The sequence below is a fragment of the Tachypleus tridentatus genome, chromosome 12, assembly GCF_004210375.1.
Source record: "Tachypleus tridentatus isolate NWPU-2018 chromosome 12, ASM421037v1, whole genome shotgun sequence".
NCBI lineage: Eukaryota > Metazoa > Arthropoda > Merostomata > Xiphosura > Limulidae > Tachypleus > Tachypleus tridentatus.
The window spans coordinates 13,710,192-13,734,987 of NC_134836.1; the positions used below are offsets into that span (position 1 = coordinate 13,710,192).

At 34.8% G+C, this 24,796-nt stretch overlaps 1 protein-coding gene across 9 annotated transcripts in view; it reads right to left on the bottom strand.

The window, feature by feature from the left end:
- LOC143234859 (KICSTOR complex protein ITFG2-like) overlaps window positions 1–24,796 on the bottom strand; it is a 78,939-nt gene that overhangs the window by 22,436 nt on the left and 31,707 nt on the right. For 5 of the 9 annotated variants that reach the window (XR_013018835.1, XM_076472547.1, XM_076472551.1 and 2 more), the window contains 2 exons: window positions 21,403–21,506; window positions 8,557–8,619 (listed from right to left, as the gene is read on the bottom strand). Coding sequence is in view for 7 of the 9 variants with exons in the window: in XM_076472547.1 (XP_076328662.1) it covers window positions 8,557–8,619; window positions 21,403–21,506 (167 nt within the window). In the remaining 2 variants the exon portion in view is untranslated. The remainder of the gene's footprint in view (window positions 1–8,556; window positions 8,620–21,402; window positions 21,507–24,796) is intronic. The other 4 variants (XR_013018836.1, XM_076472549.1, XM_076472552.1 and 1 more) reach the window with 1 other exon arrangement.

The window sequence follows — 24,796 nt, forward strand, 5'->3', positions numbered from 1 at the left end:
TACAATGATCTCTCTTCACACAAGCTAAACCAACCAAATGTAATCAATTTTTTTAATTTATATTAAAGCTAGAATAATTACCTTTACTTTAAATCTACTCCACTTCATGAAAAAAAGTTTAAGAATTAAAAAGTGGTGTAATCCTTATGCTGATGTAAGTAAACATTAGCTTATATTCTGTGGTGAGGGTTTATTTTTCAGTTCTTTAAAATTCAATGTTAATGTTAATAAAAAAAAATAACAAGAACAACTTTTAAGTTTGTTTATTCATTAACATAAAGTTTCAGCTTTCAAAACATAATAAAATTCAGACATTTCTAATAAACACAAAGACATTTTGTTCCTTGTATAAATGGCATAGAAATAAAATTTTGAATACAGTTAAATGAATCCTATGGTTGTAGAAGATGAGCACCTTTCTATATCAAACACACCTGTAAAATAAAAGTGTAAATCATTTACTCTCATTCCTCGGTGTCTGTTTATGCAAGTTAAATTCATATTTGTTCTTTTATAATCTTGTACAAAATGCCAACTGTGGGGTCTTTTTTTCAGCTTTTGTTTGTCTTCTGTTAATGAAGGCTGCTTCCTGCACTGCGATTGAAAATATGTGCACAGAGGTATGGCTCAACATTCATTTTTGAAATAATGGGAGAATAGACATGAATAATGTTGATGCCAAATTTTTTTTGCAAGCAGGATATTCTACACTAAATTTTTAGAATATAATCACGCAATCATTCACATTTCAAAATATGATGTAATTTAAAGAATAAAAATGTAGATTTACTGTACATTATTGTTGTGTAGGACTGAAATGATCAACAATTACTTTTTGTGGTGGGCAGTATAAGTAACTCAGAGCTTTAGCTCTGAGTGAAACCAAGAGTGCAACACAGTTAAGCCTTTATAAAGTTCATGAAGTAATTTGAATTGATAAATAAACTTCAACTTTTCCCATCACTGTGGATAGGTAATTTTGCTTGTACTATTTATAATACAATAGTCTGTTTCTGATTATGAAAGATGGCAGTATGCTGAACAGATTACTGATATGCCAAGAGTGACAAGTACCTATGAAGATGCTAATTGGACTACACCTGAAAAGTACCATTAGAAATATAATATACTAAGCCACTCAGATGAAATGAAACAGGAAATCATCTGACAAAAACATTTCCTCAGAGATCAACAATAAACAACTAGTATTAGAAGAAAAAAAAAGTATTTCACAAAACTCAAAAGTTATCATAGAAGAATGAGTATACATAATCTCTTATTACTCTTGGTTAGTTGGTTGGTTTGGTGTTTTAAATGGTGCAAAGCAACTAGACTATCTGCACCAAACATCTGGTAAAAAGTTAAAATTAGAGCAAATAATTAAAATTCATAAAAAGGAATCAAAGTAAAACAAAACAGTTTAATTTTTCAATTAAAAACTTAAATAGCATTAAATCCATATTTTATATCTAGTTTACAGCAGTAAGAGAGAAACTAAAGTAACACAAGTTTTAAAAGACTTTCTGCAGCATAATTTTAATTATTGTAACTCAACAAGAATGACTAACAGGTAAATTCAAATATCAGCATTAGTCACCTTTCCAGTCCTGGTTTCGAGTTACCCGAAGTTACAGCCATTTTCTAATTTCACATCGAACTACTTGTACGTTAATTCTTAAAAAGGAATCATATTTAAAAAAAGGTCTAATTTATGAATTAAAAACTTAAATAGCATTAAAAGGTCAATGGCCTCTAAAAAACTAAAAAAATGTGCAAGATGGACAGTGTCACCATTGCCAGTGACACCGTCCTATGTTATGGATAAAACTTGGGACAAAACATGTTTAAAATGGTGCTGTCATTGAGAGTCAAATGATGGCAAGACAGTAAAATATGGCTTATCGAGACTTCAGTGTCACACAGACAAAACATTGGTGCATTAGTCCCAGATAAAAGAAAATGAGTTAAAAAACTGTGATCAATCCTTACAGAAGCAAGACAGCCAAAATCCAATTGAGGGTTTTATTTGTTAAAGCTTGTTTTCACGTTGCTCACTCCAACTCAACTGCCAACTGCCACTGAGCCGAGCTTTGAATATAGGACCATAATCCTTGTATGGAACAGGCACAGCAGTGATAGTGCCACAGCAGACAAATTTAACTGTGGTGTCAGTAAGCCTGTTCCTGTGAATACCAATGTAGCCTGGTATCCAGAAATACTGGATAGAAGTAGATGTTAAAGAAAAACAGACCAGTCAGTTTTGAATATCAGAGACAAAAGGGTGAAAGCTAATGTTAAGGAATTTCAGGGCCAGTAGAGAACTAAGCAAGTAGTATAAATAGTGCAATTTGAATACTGCTTAGCTTCTATGTGATCCAGGGCAGGAGAAATGGCATACAGTTCAGCAGTAAACACAGAAACTGCAAAAGGTATTCCGTGCACAACTCAATGAATCACAACAAACCTTGTAAGAACCCACAGAGTCACCTCATTTTGAGCTGTTTGTTTAAATAGGAATGGAAGGATGGTTCGAAAGATGTTCAGCAAATAACAGACAGTACTTCCAATCGGGAATATCTGCTTTTCTCAGATGGCTTAAAAAAAGGTCACATATGGGGATTGTAATAAGCCATGGTGGGATGGACAGATCCAATTCATTCAACTGAGCATGAATATAAAGGTCAAAATGAACAATGACAGATCGTCTATTCTGAAAAAGCATGGCTCACCGAGGAAGGAAAATACAACCCCAGGTGGGATGCTGTGGTTAGGATTAAAGTTTCAAAGAATACAATAAAAAACAGTTGCAAATGGTGTAGGTGCACAGGAGATTGATGAGGTCTGTATACAAGCTCTGAACTGGGGAAGTGCAGAAAGCCCCAGTGCAGAGCCAAAGTCCTTGATGATGAATTGGGTCCAGCATCTTCAAGACCAAGGTCCTGGCAGAGCAATAGACCAGTGATCCATATCAGAGTTTTAATTGAATAAGAGTACAATATATTTTTACCATAGAACATCTATCCACTCCCCAAATTGGTGGAAGAAGGGATATGGAGGATGTTCAGAGCTCTTGTACATTTGACTCGTAGCTGCTTGATGTGTGGTATAAAGGTCAGCTTATGGTCAAAGATATGCTTTAAGAATTTTGTCTCAGACCACTAGTAGCACAACTTCACCGGCATAGAGTTCTGAATTGGGGTAAATACCCCATTGATGGCAAAAGTGCATGCGAACAGTTTTAGAGACAGAGAAGTTAAAACCACTCAGTAAACAACTGAGGGCAGTCAGTAGCTGCCACTCAATATACTTCATGTTTGATGACTGACATGAGATGTGAAAGTTGTTGACATAGAGTCAGCTTGCAACAGTAAGAGGAAGTTGTACTGAATACTGAAAAGTGCAACACTCAAAATACACCCTTAGGAACTCCAGACTCCTGTGGGAAAGTGTCAAACCCACACCAATTTGGAATTGCATGTCCATTAAAAAAATTTTAATAGAAATGGACAAATGACCATGCAACCCATACAAGTGGCAGTCTCAGAAAATGCCATACCTCTATGTTGTATCATAAGCCTTTTAAAAGTCAAATACTGATATTAGATGTTGTAGTAAAGGTTTCTCTGATTGATGTTTCAAGTCAAATCAGATGGTCCATTGTGGAGCCCTGTCAGCAGAACCCACATTGGGTGGGCAAAAGGAGATTGTTTGATTCCTTGAATCAAACAAGACGAGCATTAACCATCCTCCTTATGATCAGAGAGACAGCTCATCAAAGAAAATAAACAGTAGTTTGAAGGAATCTTGAGATCCTTCCCAGGCTTATAAAAAGGTAGGATGATAGCCTGGCAACAAGCATCAGGAAAAACAATTCTCCTGCCACTTATGGTTAAAAACAATCACAAGAATAGCAAGAGAAACAGGAGACAGATGGCACAGCATCTCATAGTGTACATCATCAGGTCCAACTGGTGTACTGCCAGACCGATGAAGAGCCACTTTGAGTTCCACCAGTGTAAAGGGACGATTACAGGCATAGAGACAATAAGCTTGAAAGGAAAGAGGTGATTGCTCTGCCCAAGTCTTAATGGCTAAGAAGGTGGAAGAAGAAACAAAAGTTCCAGATACCTGCCAAAAGCTTTCACCTAGAGTATCGGTGATGCTCCGGGTATCAGCTACTTTCTGGCCATTAGAGAACAAGATTGAGAGGGGAAAATAATTATATTGCCCACTGACCTTTGAATCTTGTCCCATATGACTTTGTTAGTAGAAGAGATGCTGGTTATGAACTTAATCCAAGATTCCCTTCGGGTCTGACGTCTTATCTGCTGAGTATATGCATGGGCCTACTGGAAAGCAATGCATTTTGAGAGCATGGGATACTTATGAAAAGTATCCCAGGCCTGTTTTTTTCAGCCTTCTGTGCCATGTGGCAGGCAGAATTCCTCTACGAACAAGAACATTGTGGAATACATGTCGAGGTTTTGGGAATACACTGAGCAGTTGCCTGTATAATACAGTCAGTCACTGCTGCCATGCAGTCATCTATTGATGGCTTACAGACAATGGCAGGATCAGGTTCTGTGAAAGCAGTGAAAGAGGGTCAATTGGCTTGATTCAGCTTCAACTGTGGCATGTCAATTGGGTGGCATTAACTATGGCTAGTCTCTTTCAAAAGGTGACTGTATTGGCAGGTTTCAGAAATATTTCCTGTAAGGAAAGACATACAGGATGGTAGAAAGCAATAAGTGCTTTGATGTCATCCAGATTAGTATGTAAACCTCCACAGTTCATGGTATCAAAATAGGCATTTTTATTTATGGACAAGCAATTTTGGTGAAGAGCCCTTCTGTTTTCAACCACCTCCTTTTCTTTATATGATATAGGTCCGTTGACCTCCATGGATCCTGCCCTGGCTTGATTGGGCAGGTCTCTGTCACTGGAAGAAGATTACAGCAACTAAGGATATAAACAAATGATCAATTTGAATCTTGAGGTGGGGGAAGATGTACCTGTAACCAAAGGAAGTGGATCTTTAGGTTTGCTGGAATGAATGTTAGGGACAGAGATGGGCGTTGAAATTGATTCATCAACTTTTATTAATGATAGAGATAAATAAACTTTTCATGTGGTTTGAGAATGATTCTTCCATAAACAGAGAGAGATGTCTGCACTCCCAGTATAGTAGTGGAATGAAGTGAGTAGCATATGTCCGAGATGAAGTAGTGGACAGTAACTTTCGAGCTTTAGGGTAAATAACGTTTTGAATCATCTTCAAACGCTGCACCACTTTTTCTTCCAACCAATTAGTGCAAGAATAAAAGAAGGATGGGTGAGAGCTGTTGTAATTAATGCAATGAGGGTGTGTGGCACACATCAAGGAACCACAATATCATGTCTTCGAGTGACCAAATCACTGACACTGGAAACATCCAAGGGAGTTTGGAATATATAGTTGTACATTGCAATTAAGATAACCTGCCTTGATGGTGGCAAGTGAATGCAGTGACATAAATGTTAAAATGAGGACATTGGTTGGCATCATAATTCCATCTTTGAGAGTGGAGATACACCTCACTGCAGAAACTCCTTGGGTGGAGATACCTGCAAGAATCTCCGACTTGGGGATGTTCTTCAAATTCCTCTCAACAATAACCCTTCATGATAAATTCAAAGTAGCATGGGGTGTAACCTCAATGGGTATATCCCCAATTGCCTATGAATGTAAGGGGAGTTCACTGTATTTAGATGTGAATGCTTCCACCAATGTCAACAGAGCAAAGCTTTTTAACTGACTCTGGAGAGCCAGCAAGTCCCTCTAGTCCCTTCTGAATAAAAAAATAGGGAGACATTTTTCCAAAACGTTTGTCTGAAAGAGAATGTAATATGAGAAAATGAGGTACAGGTGTTACAGATATTGAAGATTGCTGCTCAGAATAGTTTATCAATGGTCTGTTTTTTTTCACTATTTAAGTTTTAATTTGGGGGATCCATAATAAAGAAAGAATGTTTCAGTGTCCAATGACTGCACCCACCATGGAGCCCTACGAGGGGATGCACTACAATGCCAAATGAAGACACTGCAGCAACACCAGGGTTTTGTGAGCACTATACCCAAACACCAGCATCAGATACAATGTCCAACACTGTTACTGGGTTGACCCTAGCCCAAGTGGGTCAGCTGACTGACCCCAAGAGTTCCACCACAAGGCTACTCATCTACAGGAATTCAAAGCCAAAGTGGTGTGTTAGGGTTGGACCCCTCAACCACCAGGATCTTCTCCTCCCCTTCATGGGTTGCTACACATGGCAAACACGTGAGTGGATGTTTAGATCTCAGAAGAGGCAAGCTGAATGAACAGAACCCTCTCTGGGATGTCTCCTCACCATATATGGGAATCCACATGGAGGGGTATTACTCTTAGAAACACACCTTCACATATACAAATTGTGATATGATATCAAACCATGGTCTTGTACAGACATGTACGTGTGTACATACAGAAAAAGCTAACTGAAGCATACATCATAAGTACTTAGTTCCAACTGATAAAGATACAAGGGGGGTTCCTTTATAATATCTGATTGTTATGGCTTTACTCAAAATACTGCACTGAAGGCAGAATAACAGCTACCTACTATAGAGTCAACACAGGAGACCAGTTTTAACCCACAACAGTGTTACTCAAAATACATTTATCAACACTTCTTCTAATTAAAGCAAACACTGCCAGGTTAATGTCTAAAAAATGTGTGTTTAAGATGTAAATAAAGTTTGTTTGCTTTAATGTCTCCTCTTATGAGAGAGAGAAAACAATGAAAACAAAAAATATAAATGAATAATTAAAATTAAAAAGGTTAAATAAAACAAACATGTATTGGCACCAGCAAATTCTTTATGATGTTTGAAGCCAAAAATGATCACAGTTGATCTACTGGACATGTTGAATATCAGGAATAATTGCTTGGGTTTGACATTCATTTGTGCACCAGATGAAGTTCATAAAAACTTGTTGTAAGGCTACACAAAATGCAATGTATAGTAGAAGTTAGTTTTTATAGTATGGATTATAACTGCAAATTGGCATCCATACACAAAAATAATGGAGGTGCTACAAACATTACTGCAAAAATGTAATACCAACAGAGTTTTACAAGTAAAATATCTTTGATGGTACACCATGCCTCATATGAACTGCTGTGTAATTGATATTTAATACTTAATTATGCATAGATGACTGCTTTAACACAGTAAAAACTTCTAAATTTAGCTGGTCTCATTTTTGAAATAAGTAAAACAGAGACTTGGAGGGTCAAGACCAAGATCTTCTGGTGGGTGGTCTTGAGACCTATAACACTGTCAGTCATCCAATAAAAAGTTGGAGAATTTCTTTTTATGGATGTACTAATATTCCTTATGAAACCTGAATGAAAATACAGCTACAGTCTTCTAACATGATTTAAGAGTTAATGTGAGTTCTGACATGTTAAGAAAAGCCTGATATTTATGAATTATAATTGAAAACAAATATCTAACCACTTGATTGAAAGACCCAAAAGAGTTATGTCTTAAGCTCTTTATGTATAATCTTTAATGATCTTTCAAATTGAATGAAAATACAGCTACAGTCTTCTAACATGATTTAAACAAAAATATTAATTCGATGTGAAGATGTTAAAATGCTACTTATACAAATTGCACATATGCTTAAGAACTGGTAGCATACTCTACTAAAACTTAAAAGATAAGAATGTATAACACCTTGTTTTGCACAATTTTAGCCTAAAATTACTACAAAGGTTTATATGGATCCATTCCATTTTTAACATTTTTCAAAATATTTGTTGTCCAAATTGTTTATGGTTCAAAGATCTCCAATAACATACATGTAACACACAAAACTGAAGCAATATACCACCAATACTAAACTTATCCCCAAAATTACTGCTGGGATTACTAATGTATTGTAGATGGTATATGAATTATTTTACACAATTTTGGGTCAGATCTTTACACCGAGTGTTATAACAGGCAAATGCATAAAATAACCAAATATGGTGAAATATGCTGTCCCTACTTGTATTCAGTGGTATGTAAGCAATCTCGTAATTTAAAGAGTTAATGCTAGTTCTGACATGTTAAAAAAAAGCCTGATATTTATGAAGTATAATTGAAAACTAATTCTGGTTTCACTGATGAATATTATTATTAGAACACAAAATATATTTGGGTCAAAGAGGATGTCTTAGATTTTTTTGGAATTTTTGGGACATAACTTTCTTTTTTTACCTTATTCAACTGCAGTGATTTTCTACTATAGCATTAAAAAGTCAAAAATGTATGATTTTTAAAATATCTATTAACAATTTAATTGTAAATGTAAAGTTACAATATAAAAATATTAAATACACTGTATCAAACTCGCCATTTCAAATATTAAAAAACAACTGTTTTTTATTTTTCTTGTTCACGAATTATCACACCAATTTCAGGAATTTCACTGTTAAAATATCACAATATCTCACATTTTAAAAACAGTAGTAAAAGCTGCCTACCTGATTTGGAAATTCCCATTTATGAAGTCCTACTAATTTTCCTTTAAAATCTGAAGTTGAGCTCTGGGGTGGAAAAAAAACAACACTGGATATAACATATAAACATCAGACTGCTAATCAGTGATGTCAAGAAAACCCACTTCTACGTAAAATATTTTCTCAACTTAAACAAGCCGTTTTTGCATATATATCAGACTGCTAACATTACATAATCAAAAATAAAATAAAATAAACAACAACAACAAAATAGTGCATAAAATCAGAATTTCTTCTCTATCTCCATAAACTAGGAGATTTTGCTCTTGAAGGTATCAAAGTAGCCACATTATTAAACAAAAGAAATTCAAGAGCACTTGAACGATGGCCCCTTTTTAACCACTTGTATGAGCCAGTTTCCTTTAACTATTCTACGTTCCTTTCAGTTTACCTTATTGGCTGTAAATGCATAATCTCTACTAAATGAAATGGGTGTTAAAATGTTTCTAACAGAAAAATTTTGAAAGTTAACATTTTCCTACAATGAAAATATATTTCCAATAAATTCTTACCTCTCTCACATAATTGCTTTTATCTACTTGCACTACCCTCTGTATATACAAATCTTACTTGCCACTAGCCTTGAAACTTCCTCCTACCCTCTCATGTTTACACATGGTATAGTTTTGCTGTATCATGCAACCCACTACTCACAGAACTGCAACACACCCTACTAATACAATTGACTCCCTCTATAAAGTATTTTTATCACTACAAGATAAGGCAAAAATGATGCATCAAGAACAGGGAGGATGGTGGAAAATGCAACAGAGGTGAGTATACATCAGAAATACATTTTCAGTGTAGAAAGATGTTAACTTTCAATACAACTCCTTACCTATTCTCACGATATAACTAGACTCCTACAATAAAACAGTGGAGGATATGCTGCAAAGTTACCTAGATAAAAATACTTCAAAAAATGCCCAAAGAGAATCCATGCAGTGTGATATCTTAATATATCATGTCACACCATATTTGATTGGTCAACTGAAGTCCAGAATCAGACAGCACTAGGTATTTTCTTTTGGTCTGTCATAGAAGAAGGGTTCCAACCATTTTCACCTCAAGCCTAGGAATCAGAAGAGAAAAAGCTTCTATTCCAACCACCAAGACACAGCATGTGTGCAAATCCAATACACAACCAACACCATGCCTCCAAAGAACCCAACATTTGGGCAAAGGTGGCAGAAGGAGTGGGTAAGCAAATGTAGCAAGTCAACTCCAGTTCAAAACCTGGCAGCATTGAGAGTTTTTCATCAGGTCCATGACAGAAGATGGAAGGCGAGTACTTACCATTTACACCAACAGAACACCACTGGCCTACTCTCAACTGAGTGAAGGCAGTCACATGTAAGAGGAAGCCTCTATGGTTCACCATCCTAGCAGCTAGGAAATGATAAGAATCCCCTCACTCCACCAGAAGATGAGGGAACAGTGTAATGGAGTCCAGAGGAATGCTACACCATAAGACAGTGCAATAGAAAAAAACAACAACACCTATTTTGAAAAACAGGCTAGCTTTGGCTTATTCAAGTAACATCAGAGATCCCAGCAATACTGAGACTAGTCCATTCATGATAGTCCACAAGTTGATTTGGTCTGTTTTGAGCCTTATTTATGAAGAAAGATACTTCAAGGCAATCTTGAGCAGTCTTATGGAATATTCCATTTCTTCAGTGAGTGGTGTAGACATACAGTTATATGGTGCAGATTTATGTTGAAGTATAACTGAACAAACACTACACCCATCACAGTGCAAGATCCCTGCCCTGAGAAAGGGAGCACTGTAATGTTAAGAAACAACTTAGCTTCTCACAGATAAAATGAGGTATTAAGGATGGTGACAGGGGACAAGTGATAGCTACATGAGGAGGAGACAGCCATATGATGCAAGCAGTGGGCTATAAAAGTATGAGTTGTGGTCTACATGCCAGTTTGAACAATCTTCTCCAATGAGTGAAGGAAGTGGGTAGCTAGCGAGAGGATGGGATGATGGATTTGGTGTAAAGATACTTGGTAAATGTGATTAAAATCCTCAGATAACAATTGCTAATCAAACCAAATAAGGTGATGCAACAAACAGGTTATGATACTAGAAAAAAGGTCACAGACAAAGGAGGTATTTTATATTGCAAATAGGTGGGAATGGCATTATGGAAGGAAGCAATGCAGAACATACACTGGGCAATGAAGATCAGAACTGGCAAGGGAATACAAGATAAAAGAGAAATAGGTGAGACAATGATGTTCCCTTTACATGCTGCTGACATTTTTGAAAAAATATAAAAAACAACAAACAAACACTAAAATCCAAACAAAGGAATACATAAATATTGTGATAGAGATTACACGAGACATTGTTAACAAAGATATTGGACTTGCAAGCTAGTTACTAACTTACTGTATAGCCAACCCACGTCTTACTACAGTGGAGCACCATTAAGCCGCGGTATTTTTTTTTTTTTTGGGGGGGGTGTCAACCTGCTTAACCGTGGCTTAAGTGGTCCGCAGCTTAAACCTTTGTGACTGAAAAGCCGAAGTCGCCAACAGCTCCGCCGAGGAGCCTCATCCGGGCCATTGCATGATCATTATAATATTAATGTATAGACTATTCAGATACAATTGACAAGTGCCGTTTTAACACAAATGACCAATGCATTGCAATGGTTCGCTTTTCCCTGTAAAATATCGTCTTCCCATGTTACATTCGGGCCGCCATGTAAATATGATATGCTCACTATTAATTCAGAAACTGAAGTGATTTCTATTGGGTTTGTCGCCAATATTTATACAATTCCATAAAAATATCGGATTATCGAATCAAAATTATACTTTAATTATTGATCACTCTTTTCACGGATTTACCACGGATTAACTTTAATGTATGGAGAGGTGTGATTTGGTAACAATGGTGACCTCCATAAAGCTGACATAGAGAGCGGATAAGGTTGATTAACGGTCGATTTCTATTGTAATATATTTTATTTATTTCCCAAATTAAAGCAAATCCTTTTCAAATATCCCCTTGAAGTTATAAAGATAAGGAGAGTGTGAGAAACTTTAAAAAGCCAGGTAGTAGATTTAATACATCAAAAATTTTGGGACAAGACTTGCTGCAGTGGCTTAAGCGATTTCGCGGTTTACTGGTCTGCGGCTTAATGGCGCTCCACTGTATATTTTGTTCCAACAATAAAACTACTGGAGGAAATTGTTTGGAACTTCACAAAAACTTTCATATGTACATGTAGTTTAGGAAACAAAAACCCTGTTACTTTGATATATTTAATGTTTATGCATTATCATCTTTCATGAACACCATTTTGTAATGCAATTTCCAGAATATTAAACAAGATTACAATATTTATACATGTTCCAAATTTGAACTTCTTACATTTCATATTTTAGTACATTATTTTAACATCTCTCAAAACCTTTTATTATCCATAAAATGAAATTTTGTCTACAGTACTAGGAAAAAGTGTTAAGACAAGAGAATACTTTGTCATTCTTTCCATTCAATGGGACTAATTCTTCAATGCCATTATGTAATTTAAATTTCAGCACTATGGTAATATTTTACTGATTCCTGTTGACAAGTGTTGGAAGAGAGGTGAATGACACCTCAATGCATAGTACCTACCATGAAATATAGGGTAGGCAGTGTGATGGTTTGAGTGTTTTTCTGCTGAGAACATTTGCAAAATAGATGGAACAATGGACCAGTGCAAGTATTATCAGATACTGATCTGTCATGATATGCACAGTGGTTTGATATTATTGGTAAATGATTCTACTACCAAGAAGATAATGACCCAAAAAACTCATTCAACCTATGCAGAAATTACCTAGCTAAGAAAAAAGTTGCTGAGGTTATTCAAATAATGCAATGGCCCCACAATGCCCCAATCTTAACTCAGTTGAGCATATCTGGGATTTCATAGAACAAAAACTTGAAAAATTAAAGTTACTTCAATAGAAACTTTATTGTAGTGCATTAGAAACAATTACAGCAAAATTCCTAAATAACACTTTAAATGTGGTGCAGCAATGCCTGAAAGACTGGTTGCAGTTATGAAAAGAAAAAGAGGGTACAAACAAAATATTAACTGTTTGCTGAACCCAAGCATTTCTGTTGAAGTAAATATGAATATTAATAACATTTTGATGTTTTACTCAAAATTTACATTCCACTGTTCTTTAAAAGCAGCCTGAAATCTAATTTTTGACTTTATCCTAACACTTTTGCAGAGCACTGTGTCTTAAATGTTTTAATAATCATGTACTCTCCTTATGGTTTCAAGTAATATACAAAACCAAAAATAATATTTCTAAGTTTAAAAAAAAAATTGTATATTTTAGGTTGATTTTTTAAAAGTATAATTGAATGTTTACATATGTATATAGAAAATATTTTATTTTTTTCTTCATAAATGTATTTATTTTATGTTTAACTTGAGTCACACTTTTGTTTATTGTGCAAAGAAAACCATAAAGTTAGCAGCATGAACATTGTACATTTACTGTATAACTATCACACTTGTTGGTGACCACTCTCGTTTTAGTCTAGTGCAAGCACATTTGACACATTATTGTAGATATGATAGTATGAAAACATTCTGGTACTTCAAAGAAATGATATTCAACTTTCAAGCAAGTCTCGTTCAACACTTGTTTGTTTGTGGTTTCACTATACAGACAAAACATTAATTATCACTACTAGTGAATGTATGTAATAGTATACAGTACAGATGGTATAACAACACCATCTGACCCTAGTTACATAATACATTCTCTTACAAGAAATTACCAAAAGATACAGACACCATAAATTACAAAGAAAAATCACTTTGCAGTACTTAAAAGATTAGTCCAGGTCACATTCCTCTCATCAGATTCATATTGGAATTTGAAATTTAATCTCTTCAGTGTATTAACATCCCAAATGTGAGAATGTCACAGTTTCCTCTCTAGTATTAGAGACAAACGTGTTTAGTCTGGTTCAAAACAACATATGGGTTTTATTATTGCTACTTGTACACAATGTTTTAAACCATTTGCAAAATGTCAAAAATAATATATTTTTTGTATACATCAGTTACACTGTTTTAATTATAAAATAACAACAGAAGTGTGGATCTTACTATAGAGATAGTAACAAGGAAGAAGGAAATATAAAATTATTATATAGTTCTAGTAGTATGTACATAGTTATTCTAAATATTGAATCATTTTTATTATGAATTAAATATAAAATTATGCTAAATTATTGAACTTAAAACTGCTAGTTTGAAAGGAAAAGCATATAGTATAAAAGTCACAAGCTATTTGAGTTCAAAGCACTAAGCCTTCATGTGAAGACAATGTACTCGCCACACGATAGATATTAATCCTAACATTTGTGGATCAACTTCTTTTATAAAATTATATCTACTTTGAGTTAATTTCTCAATATAATGATTAATATAAATATATATGATATAGCATGATTTAACCAACTATTGAAAAATAAAAGTTACATACATCCCATGCAGTTTTTTTCCAAAAGCAAGTTTCCCAAGACATACACAAAAAAGTGCTATTGATCACTACTAATACCTCTACATAAAATGGCAGTTACTATATTAAGCATTCATATTGTAAAATCCAGAGAATAAAGTTTGATCATTTGCTTTCCTTATCATCCTACAATTTGTTAAATGTGGCATACAATGATTATAACATGGAAATTGACACCTTTGACTTGCATTCGCTGAAAGTTTTACAATTTAAATTACTGCCATGTTAGTTAGTTAAACCTAAGTTGTTTTTTTTATCTAAGAAGTCCCAAAGTACTTCTCTTTAGCCCCACATGCAAAATTATGGTTTGGTCATATTTGAAGTGATAAAATACTATAAGCTTTGATGATGATATAATGCATACTAGTTAGTCTTAAAAATGTTTTAGAGTTTATTTATAATTGCTTCTTACAAAAATGGGTTAAACACTTTCTGAATAACATACAGCAAATAATAAAAAGCCAAGAAGGAAGCTGATCTTGAACAAGGCTTGAATTCAGTGTGAAGGAGACAGTGAGTTGGGAACACATGGTATCACGTGCATTTTATTGTACACATGGAGGTGATGTCAGATGCTGAGTGAAGAAAAGGTAGTCTTTAACTGGATGTAATGAACAAGGGTGTTACATAAATAGCAAGTTCCTGGGTTAAAAAAAAATCCTTAGAAGGCACCCATTTGTAGTCTCAAACATATTTTGGCATTTCTTTTAAGTAAATTTTCCTTCAAACACAATTAAGCATTACAATTTAGTATAAATAATGGAATGTTATGCTACTATTTACAAATATAAAATCTGAAATCCAATAAAAGATAAGTTCTCTATACTTTCTTCAATTCATAAATGTGATTTTGCTCTCACAATAAGACAAAATGACACTGGTAAGTAAAGGGCAAAAGACAGGTAGTACAATGAGCAAGTGACCAAAGTTTCAAATGGAAGGGTAAAAGCATGAAGGACCACATTTAGGATCCAGTCAGCACATATTGGGCAGTGAAGATCAGGATTGATACACAAATAAAAAATAGAGAGATGGAAGGAACGGAAATAGGTGTAAGGGAAATGTCCCCTTTATGCAATGCTGAAGTTTTTAGAAATAACCACAACCTTGATAAAGGAATACACAGGTATGGCAATAAAGGATATGAGAGATATCAATACCAAAAAATTCAAACCTGCAACCACCACAAGTAAAATGGAATAAAAATATATCTTATGGAGAGGTGTTACAATAAGCAAGTGCCCAAATGTTCCAATGAAAAAAGGGTAAAGATATGAAGGACTATACTCAGGTTCCAGTCAGACAGAGTACAAATCAAATGAAAGGAACAAAATGGGAGAGAAAGAATAGAAGAAAACATGCGACAGGAGCAGGAGAAATGAAAGGTATTAGATAAGGCTGCCCTGTAGCCAGTAGTGGTGAATACTTATAAATCATTATTGAATAGTCAAGTTAAGAAATCTATAAGGTAGGGAACCATGGAGTGGGAGGATGAGAAACTATGTTGCAGAGATCAATGGTAAAAAAATGCACAATTTTCTCTGGTAAACATTCAAGGTAAAAATATGAATTTAACCAGACAAAAAGAAGGATATTTGTGTGGAGTTCATATCATTTCACAGGTGACCAGATGAAATCCACATGTGAAGCCAAAGCATGGTGACAACAAGATCAAATATAACGGACTAAGGTTAATAGAATAGGGATCAGCGAAGTGGAACAGATAAGGGAGGAGATGATTGAAAGAGGGTCATGAACAGAAATCACAGTTGAGCATGCAAGAATGGTGTTATGAGAAGGACTCAATATGGAGTTATTTGGATCAAGAAGAGAACATGAATAAGAAAAAGGCATGAGAGTAAATTTTAATCCAATATTTAATGACAGCATCTACTGACAAAGCTAAAAAAATATGGAACAGAAGACAAAAGAAAAGGCAATTGAGATGGGTGGCAAATGCATCCAGAAGAGGATTACCAAATCAGGAGCATAACCGACAAAAAACTTGAGGACCAAGAGATGACTCTAAGTAAAATCTTGTCCAGATGAGAAAACTGGTCTGCCAGTATGATTCAGAGCACCTGGGACATGATAAACAAGATGGACTTGCTAATATACTAAGCCCACAAAAGGAAAGTCAATGTTTGAAAGCAATATGAACATAAATGGGTGTCCCTTTGATAATTTATGCAAGAGACAACAGTCAAATTACTAGAATAGATCACAACCAAATTGCTTCTTACCAAAAGTAGAAAATGATCCAAGGCTCAACAAACTGCAATAAGTTCTAATAGGTTGATGTGGAGGGAAGATTTGACAATTGCCCAATGACCTGGGACCTGAGAACCCATAAATGCAGCCAATCCCACAAGAAATGTATCCACGAACATTTGAAAATCTGGACAAACAGGATGTAGAACACCAGCCAAGGACAATGACAAACTCAAGCGATTCTGAAAAAATATCTCATTGACTGTGAAACACTTATTAAAGGCCATATTTGTATGCACAACCTCAGTGTAAAAGGGCTTCCATGGATGACCAAATCACAAAAAAAAAGACAGAACATGTGTATGGAGAGAAGGAGGGGGGTTGGTTTTGGAAACCAAAAGCTCCATTAACATCACATGAAGAGAAGACTGGGCCCTTTTGAGGAAGGTGTTGAAAAATACCCCCAAATGGATTAGATACCAAGTCAGGTTTAGACAGGACTTCTCCAGCTTGACTAGTCATCTTACCTGAGCAACCACTTGTAGGAGGAAAGGAAAGATGTACAAGTGAGAGAGACTTGTTGTGATGGAGATAAAATAAGCAAGTTGTTCATGAAGTAATGGAACCACAAACTTTAGTTGTGATGGTGTGTGAAGATGTAAGGCACCAACAACAGACTAAAAGGTAGAATGGAAAAATTGAATAATTGGGAAACTGCTGTAAATAAAATGAAGGTAAATCTGGAGGTGTGCATCCAAAACATCAACCTGTGACCTTCAGATTACGAGTCTAGTGCCCTTAACACTTGGTCATGCTGTGCAGAGGTAGCAGGAGGAAGAGACATGAGAATTGAAACTGGAGAGGTTTGGGAAAGATAACAAATTAAAGAGGTAAGGGAGGAATGTTGACATGCAACTTCCTTCCTAGACTCCAATGTATCAGGAAGATTTCTAAACAACAAATGATACAAAATGGAAGCCAACAAAGGTTCCTTTTATAAGAAGTGGGAAGACATGTGACAAGAAGGCATTCCTATCATAAAGATCCCAACAACAAAGGAGCCAAGTATGCATGGATAAGGCAGAAAAAGATAAGCACACCAATTTGGATGAGATAAGGGTACAAAGTATCCACTAAAAACCTTTCAGAAGGTTGGAGAAGAGCCTTAGAAAGGAGGTAAATGGAAGAAGAACAGTGGGGAGTGTAAACCAAAGATGTGAAAATTAGGCTGGATAAAACCTCAAATCAGTTTGTAGTAATGGAGTTTCATGCTTGAGTGAAAGACTCCAAAGTCCATGAATCCAAATATGGAAAATATAATCTGTAAATGCCAAGGCACAGGAGTCAGATATACATGGGGAATGAGGCATGCTGGCACTTGAACATAGTTAGGCTACAAATTGATGAGCATGACACTCATATCAAGTGAGGTGAGGGAACACTAAATGATACAACAAAGATGTAGAATAAAGGAGAGAGGAGAAAAGATGCAGAGGATATAGATAAAACAAATTATCTGGGAAATTATTTCCAAAAAGGCAGACAAAGGATCAGGTACATACAAAGCATCCAATGGGATTCACTGCAAAGGAAGAACATGGAAATAGGTTGTCAAAGTTCTTGTTGCCCTGGCCAAATTCACCCAAGAACAGGGTATCCAGTTACATTTCTAAAGACCTAGCAAGCACATGAATTTTCCAATTTGTGATGTACTCTAGCCAAGACCTCCAAGAAAGTGTGAATTCCCAAGCTACAACAGCAGTGGCAAGATGTATGGCTGAAGTCACTGTAGTGATAAAGTGACAGTTCATAACGTGGATACAAAAACAAAAACATTAAAAAAAACTATGGAGGAATGAAATTATAATGAATTAAGTTGTCAAAACCCAATAAAGTGTTTTGCCTATAAAAATGAAGAAAAGTGCATAAAAGAATTGAAGTACAACTGTATATTTGAATGCTTAATTGAGATGTGATAAATTACAGTGTAGAGAGGGTCAACTGGAGTAGGAAGGCATGTCACATTCCTATTGAACAGGTGTTGGATGTTTATTTGCATGCTAAAGCACAGCTATACGTATGTAAACATGCAAGGGTAGGTGGGAACATCAAGGTTAGTGGTGAGCTAAAATTACACAGAGGGTAGTACAAGTTGAGAATACCTATTATGCAAGTAGAAGTAAGGTATCATATTGGAATTTAACTTATGTAATCCTATCACATAGATGTGCAACTTCACATACACTAAGATCTTGTTTAGAACTACATATAAATTTATGATAATTCATAACAGTTTTTAAGACAAAGTGTGAACAAATCATTTTATCAAGTTTTTTAGTAGCCAGCCTTCACATTTAGATATACTTAGAGAAAGTAAAATATTAAAATATAAATACATCAGGATGTGAAAAAAAAAGTTTTCTTTCTCTATACATCAGTAACAATCCTAATACAACCAGGAGTTATGTAATTGGGTTTTCACAAATTTGCCTGGGTTAGAATATTTGTGATGAAATAGATTTAAAATATACATGAAATTTCTTGGGATCATGTATGTTCTGCAACTTAAATACCTTATTTTTACATAACATACTGGTCTCATTTCTCAGCTCAGAAAATTCTAAAAGATTTCATTATGACAACCTTTCATAAAATAAATTAGATGCATATGTTTACTGTAGCCTTAAATAACTGATTTTTCATGCCTTCCTGCATTGTTGTAAAACTTTCCAATAAGTTTTTTTTTTATAAAACTGTAAAGTTTAATTTTTTTTCGATTCAAACAATACTGCATGCAGTTTTGCTCTGTTTATGATCACTGGTTTACCATACCAAAATTATAAACAAGGCAAGTTTAACTTACTAACTCCAATGTTTCACTTAACATATGTAACAAGTTTTAAACTGATTTTATATTTATATATTGTGCATGTGTGTTATTTTCCTTGATTATTCAAGTAGTTACTTAAGCAGCTTATCAGAGTGGACTTGCCAATGATACAAAACTTGATACAATCAAGTGTAAAATAATTTAACCAAGCTTACCTCATCTTTGAGGTTTTCTTGTCATACCACCACATTCAAATGAAGTATATGAAGTATAAAATAATAAAACAAGATATAAAAGTTTCAAGACAGTAACTGTAGTTGAAGTTTTCTCTTAGAAATTTATTACCAAGCTAAGTTTTTAATATTTTGTTCCATTTCTAAGTGAATCTCAATTGAACTTCTCGCTATATTGGGCATAAGCAGTAGAAACACTACTGAGATATAGATAAATAATTACATCATACAATGACAACCAAAATTAAGAAACAGTGTTTATCAAAAATTGGTGAAACTATACTTGTGTTGAAGTTAGAAGCAAATTAATGCTGCTTTATGTTATTTTGATTTTTCTCCGAGGAGACTATGAGTGTCATATTATATTCACAAAAATTCAGAAAATTGGCAAACACTAGTTTTGTTTTGAGCATGCTGAAATTAATCCAAAATAAAAAATTTGGAATTTCAAAAACTATGTATACCTTTAGATAAGCAAAACATTTTTATTGAATAAATCTTAAGTGTTTTTGTTTCATACATGGAAAAATAGCAATAAGCATATTTTCGAAAGTATTTTTAAATCAATGAGGCAATTGGGGCAGAATGCACACATCTTGGTATGATGGCACTAAGTATATATTATTTATCTGTATCAGTGACATGATAATTTCAATATTATTTGCAACAAAGAGTAAAACTTGTTTAGACAATATCATTAATGGTAACATTTTCCATACTTAAATGCCTTCCTGTAACTCTTGTTTACTAGTTACAATTTTTTAGTTATAAAATGTAATATTAAAATAGATAAAATGAACCGAAATTATGTGTCAAATATAAATGTACTCTTTTAACTGAAACCTATAATGGACTAGTTATACATTTGGAATAGTATTACACCTCTTCCTAAAATAAAAGAATTGAAGAAATGTGCACTTAATTTAATATTCAGTAGCACAGTGGTTTTACACAGCACGAAATATGCCACTTTCACAGAAATGACCATTTAATTTAATGAAACTCCTATTCAATATAATTTTATTATTATTATTATTTTACTATGTAATTGTTTTGCATTAAATAATAACTACACATAAATTATCACAATAAAAAGTTAGAGCCATATTAAAGTTTTAACTAGCTGTACTTTACCAAAAGTGTGAAACACCTAAAAAAAAGCAAAAGAGAATGAAACAATGTAAAATGAGACTTGCTAAATAATTAGTTTTTAATGAAACATTTGAATAAAGCAATTCAAATTTTGAAAGTAGTTAAGTATTATAATTGACATACCTAAAACTAAACTGTTTTCATAATTCAATTTCAAGATTTCTTTCATGACCCATTTGACATATTTCTGCACAAATGTGTTTTAGCAAATGTGCTGCAAAAGGATGTATTTTTATTAATACCAACCACAAATCAGAAATTGCTAACTATATTTTTTCTGCCTGTATGGTACTTAGATATCTAAAAACATAAAATATGCCCAAACATTTTGAAATTCTTTAAATGTTAACTAAAGATAACAGTCACTAACACATACAAGTGAAACAAGATATTTGGTGGGATTCTATTTCAAGGGGAAAGAGAATAAGGTTTCAATGCATTTTAATTTCACAATTAAATTACTTTGTTGTATTCATATATTTTAATTTCATAATTTAGGTATATTAATTTTAACATATGCTGTGGTGTTTGTCTTATTTCCCTATTTTATTTCAGTCTATCGACTATTTAACTAGACATTAAGTTCTCTTAAATCTTACTTTATAATTAGTTTTTTTTTCCCAATGTGACATTATAAAATATGGATTTATCAATTGCCAAATCTGAAAAAAAATTATGAAATCTTAACACCCATAGTTTAAGTACTTTTCATACATTAAGAAAATACAATAGTTAATTGTATTTCATTTATATTTTAAGACTATGGGGCAAAGTTCAAATACAAACACAAGTTAAATAATATAATAGTGCACTATTGCAACTTACATGGGGTTGCCTAACCCAACGATACGTTCGCAAGACTCGGTCTGTTAAACCAATCACCAATTCAACTTCTCCATCACCATCTACAGAGTAAGAATGAAATCTACCTAATAATAACATCTAAGTATGTCAAGAATGCAATTCAAAATGTTTGACACAGATTTATTATAAACAAAGCTAAAACAAAACATCAAAATTATAAACTACATGCAATATTAGTATTTCATTAATTCTGAGTTATTCAAAGAATAACTGGTCAATTTATCCAGCCTTATCTCCAAAATTGTAAAATACACCATTTATTTACATATGAAAACAGACTGATTATATGGTAATCAAATTATTGCTGGTACTGTAGCTAGAAATCCACACTGAGAAGATGAAAGGGTTGGTGAGGGCATTATCCATATAGAAAGCATCTGCTAGATAAAGGGCGCACCAAGATAGTGATATACAAGAGGGCAAACCTCACTACATCCAGAGCACAGTTTTTGCACCAATAGTAGAAATAGTACAGGAGTGATTACCATCATAGACCAGCCCCAACCAGATAGCTGAGGCTCCACTACTCAAGGTTGGAATTAAAGGGTCTTGGTCCCTATGTCCGATATTGATGGATAGGGCAATTGGACTTCAATGTTAGATGTACATATGATTGTATCCCAACCTTTAGCCATGGAATTAAGCCTGAAGAAGTCTGAAAGACAATGACTACAGACTTGAAATGACAGGATCAGATATGCCATACTCAACCAAAGGAACAGAACTCCAATCAAGTGGTCAAGAAGAATTTCAATTGCCCCTAGAATTATGGAGAGGACATTAAACACTGTGGTCAATCAATTTTATTTGGAATTATGAGGAGATAGTGAAACTCCTTCTATAAACAGTATACTTTTCTGATCAAAAAGAAAGTCCAAATATCCCTCCCCAACAGAATAGCTTTGCATCAAATCTGAACTGATATTATGAGTATGTTCCTGCATAGGTTGGTGCTGCTCCTACCAACACTTGGGAAAAACACCCAAGAACCAAGACAAAAGGACCACCAACTTTGTACTCTTCTTGAAGAGTGTAAAAAAACACACTTGAACACCCTGGAAGGAAAATCTCATTCACCACCTCAGTGACAGGAAACTGAGTGTGGGTAAGGACCTATTAGCTTTACTAATAGAATTTGTTTTTGTTGGGGGAAGGAATACACACTGGTTTTGATTGTTTGGTGTTTATTGGTGAAAAGCTACTAGGCGACTGCACCAAACAACCAGCAAAAAATAAAATAAAAGTTGTTATAGAATGTTAAAATCAATCAATGTAAAATTAAATAAACTCTAAACAGCTTGTATAAACTTTAACAGACTTGCAAAAGCCAATGGCCTTTAAAAATTTAAAAACATTAGTAAGGTGGACAGTCTCACTATTATCAATGTCAGGGGTGAACCAATGTTAAAAAAAAATGTCTAAAGTACTGCCATTGCTCATGGACATAACAGCAGCAAAATGTGGGCTGTTGTGATTTAAGTGTCACACAGACACAGAGCCAAAACTTAAATACAAAACCACAGTCCATGCATGAAACAGGCATGGCATAAATAGCACCAGAGCAGACAGACTCAGCGGCAATGTCAGTGAGCTTATTCCCACAAATACCAATGTAGGCTGGTATTCAGAAAAACTGGCTAGAAGTAGATGATAAAAAAAAAAAGGCCAACTGTTTTTGAATATCGACAAGAACAAAGTGAGAACTAGCATGAAGTGATTCCATGACCAGTAGAGAGACGAATTGGTAGAAATAGTACAATTTGTGTACTGCACAGCTTCTATGTAATCCAGGGCAAAAGAAATAGCATACAAATTGGCAGTGAACACACAAAATTAAGAGAGAATTCTTTGTGCAACTACCAAACCACAACAAACAATGGCAGAGCCCACAGAGTCACCTGATTTTGAACCATCCATATAAATGGAAATGGAAAGATGTTCAGCAAACAGAAGATGGTACTTCCAATCAGGAGTATCTGCCTTCCTCAGATAACTCAAAACCATGGTGGGATTGACTGACAAGTGGATACAGCAGTGTCATCCAAGGACAGACCCAACTCATCCAACTGCACCGGGATACAAAGGCCAAAAAAGAACAATGGTAAACCATCTGTTATGAAAAAGCATGGCCCACTGAAGAAGGAAAATAAAATATAACACTCGGTGGGATGTTGTGAAAAGGATTAAAGTTTTGAAACATACAGTAAAGACAATTGCAATCAGCAAAGATGAAGAGGGGATTCATGAGATTCTGGAGTGGGGAAGTGTGGATAGCCTCTGTACAGAGGCTAAGCCCTTGAAGGTAAACATGGCTCAACATGTTCAAGGCTGAGATCCTGGCAGAGACATAGACCAGAGACCCACAGTCCAGTTTTGATCAAAGGAGAGCACAACAGATCTTTAGCATAGAACATTGATCCACTCCTGAAGACGTGGGAGAAAGGACATGGAGGATGTTCAGTGCCCTTGTACACTTGACATGTAGCTGCTTGATGTGTTGAATAAAAGTTAGCTTACAGTCAAATATAAGCCCCAAGAACTTTGCCTCAGGGACCACAGGAAACAACTTCTCCAGGACAGAGTAAATACTCCATTGGTAGCAGAAATGTATCCAACAGTTTTAGAGAGAAAAAAAGGTAAAACCATTTGCTGTGGTCCACTTCAGTAAATGACTGAGCTGCTGCTCAATACATCTCATGCTTGACAACTAATACGAGATGGGAAAGTTGTCAACATAGAAACCATTTGCAACTGTAGGGGCAAGTTACCCAATGATTGCATTAATCTTTATAATGAGAAGTGTGATATTCAAGACACAGCCCTGAGGGACTCCAGGTTCCTGTGGGAAAGAATGAGAATGTGTCAAACCCACAAGGACCTGGAACTGCCTGTCCATTAAAAATATTTAATAAAAAATGGGCAAATGGCCATGCAACCCATATGAATGGAAATCTTGTAGGATGCCATACCTCCATGTAGTATCATAAGCTTTCTCAATGTAAAAAATACAGAAACAAGATGTTGTCACTAGAGGAAGGCTTCCCTGATTGACATATCAAGTTGAATCAAGTGGTCCATTGTAGAGCATTGTTGTCAGAACCTATACTAGGTGGGCAAGAGGAAGTTGTTTGATTCAAGGAACCAAACAAGATGAGTGTTAAACATTCTCTCTAAGGTGTTACAGAGACAGCTCATCAGAGCAACTGGATGATAGTTTGAAGGAATCTTGGTATCCTTCTCAGGCTTAGAGAAAGCTGGACACCGAGCATTAGGAAAAAAATTCTGCCTGCTGGAAAGTGATGTGGTTTGAACCATCCACGCCATGTGGTAGGCAGAATTCCACCATGGACAAGGA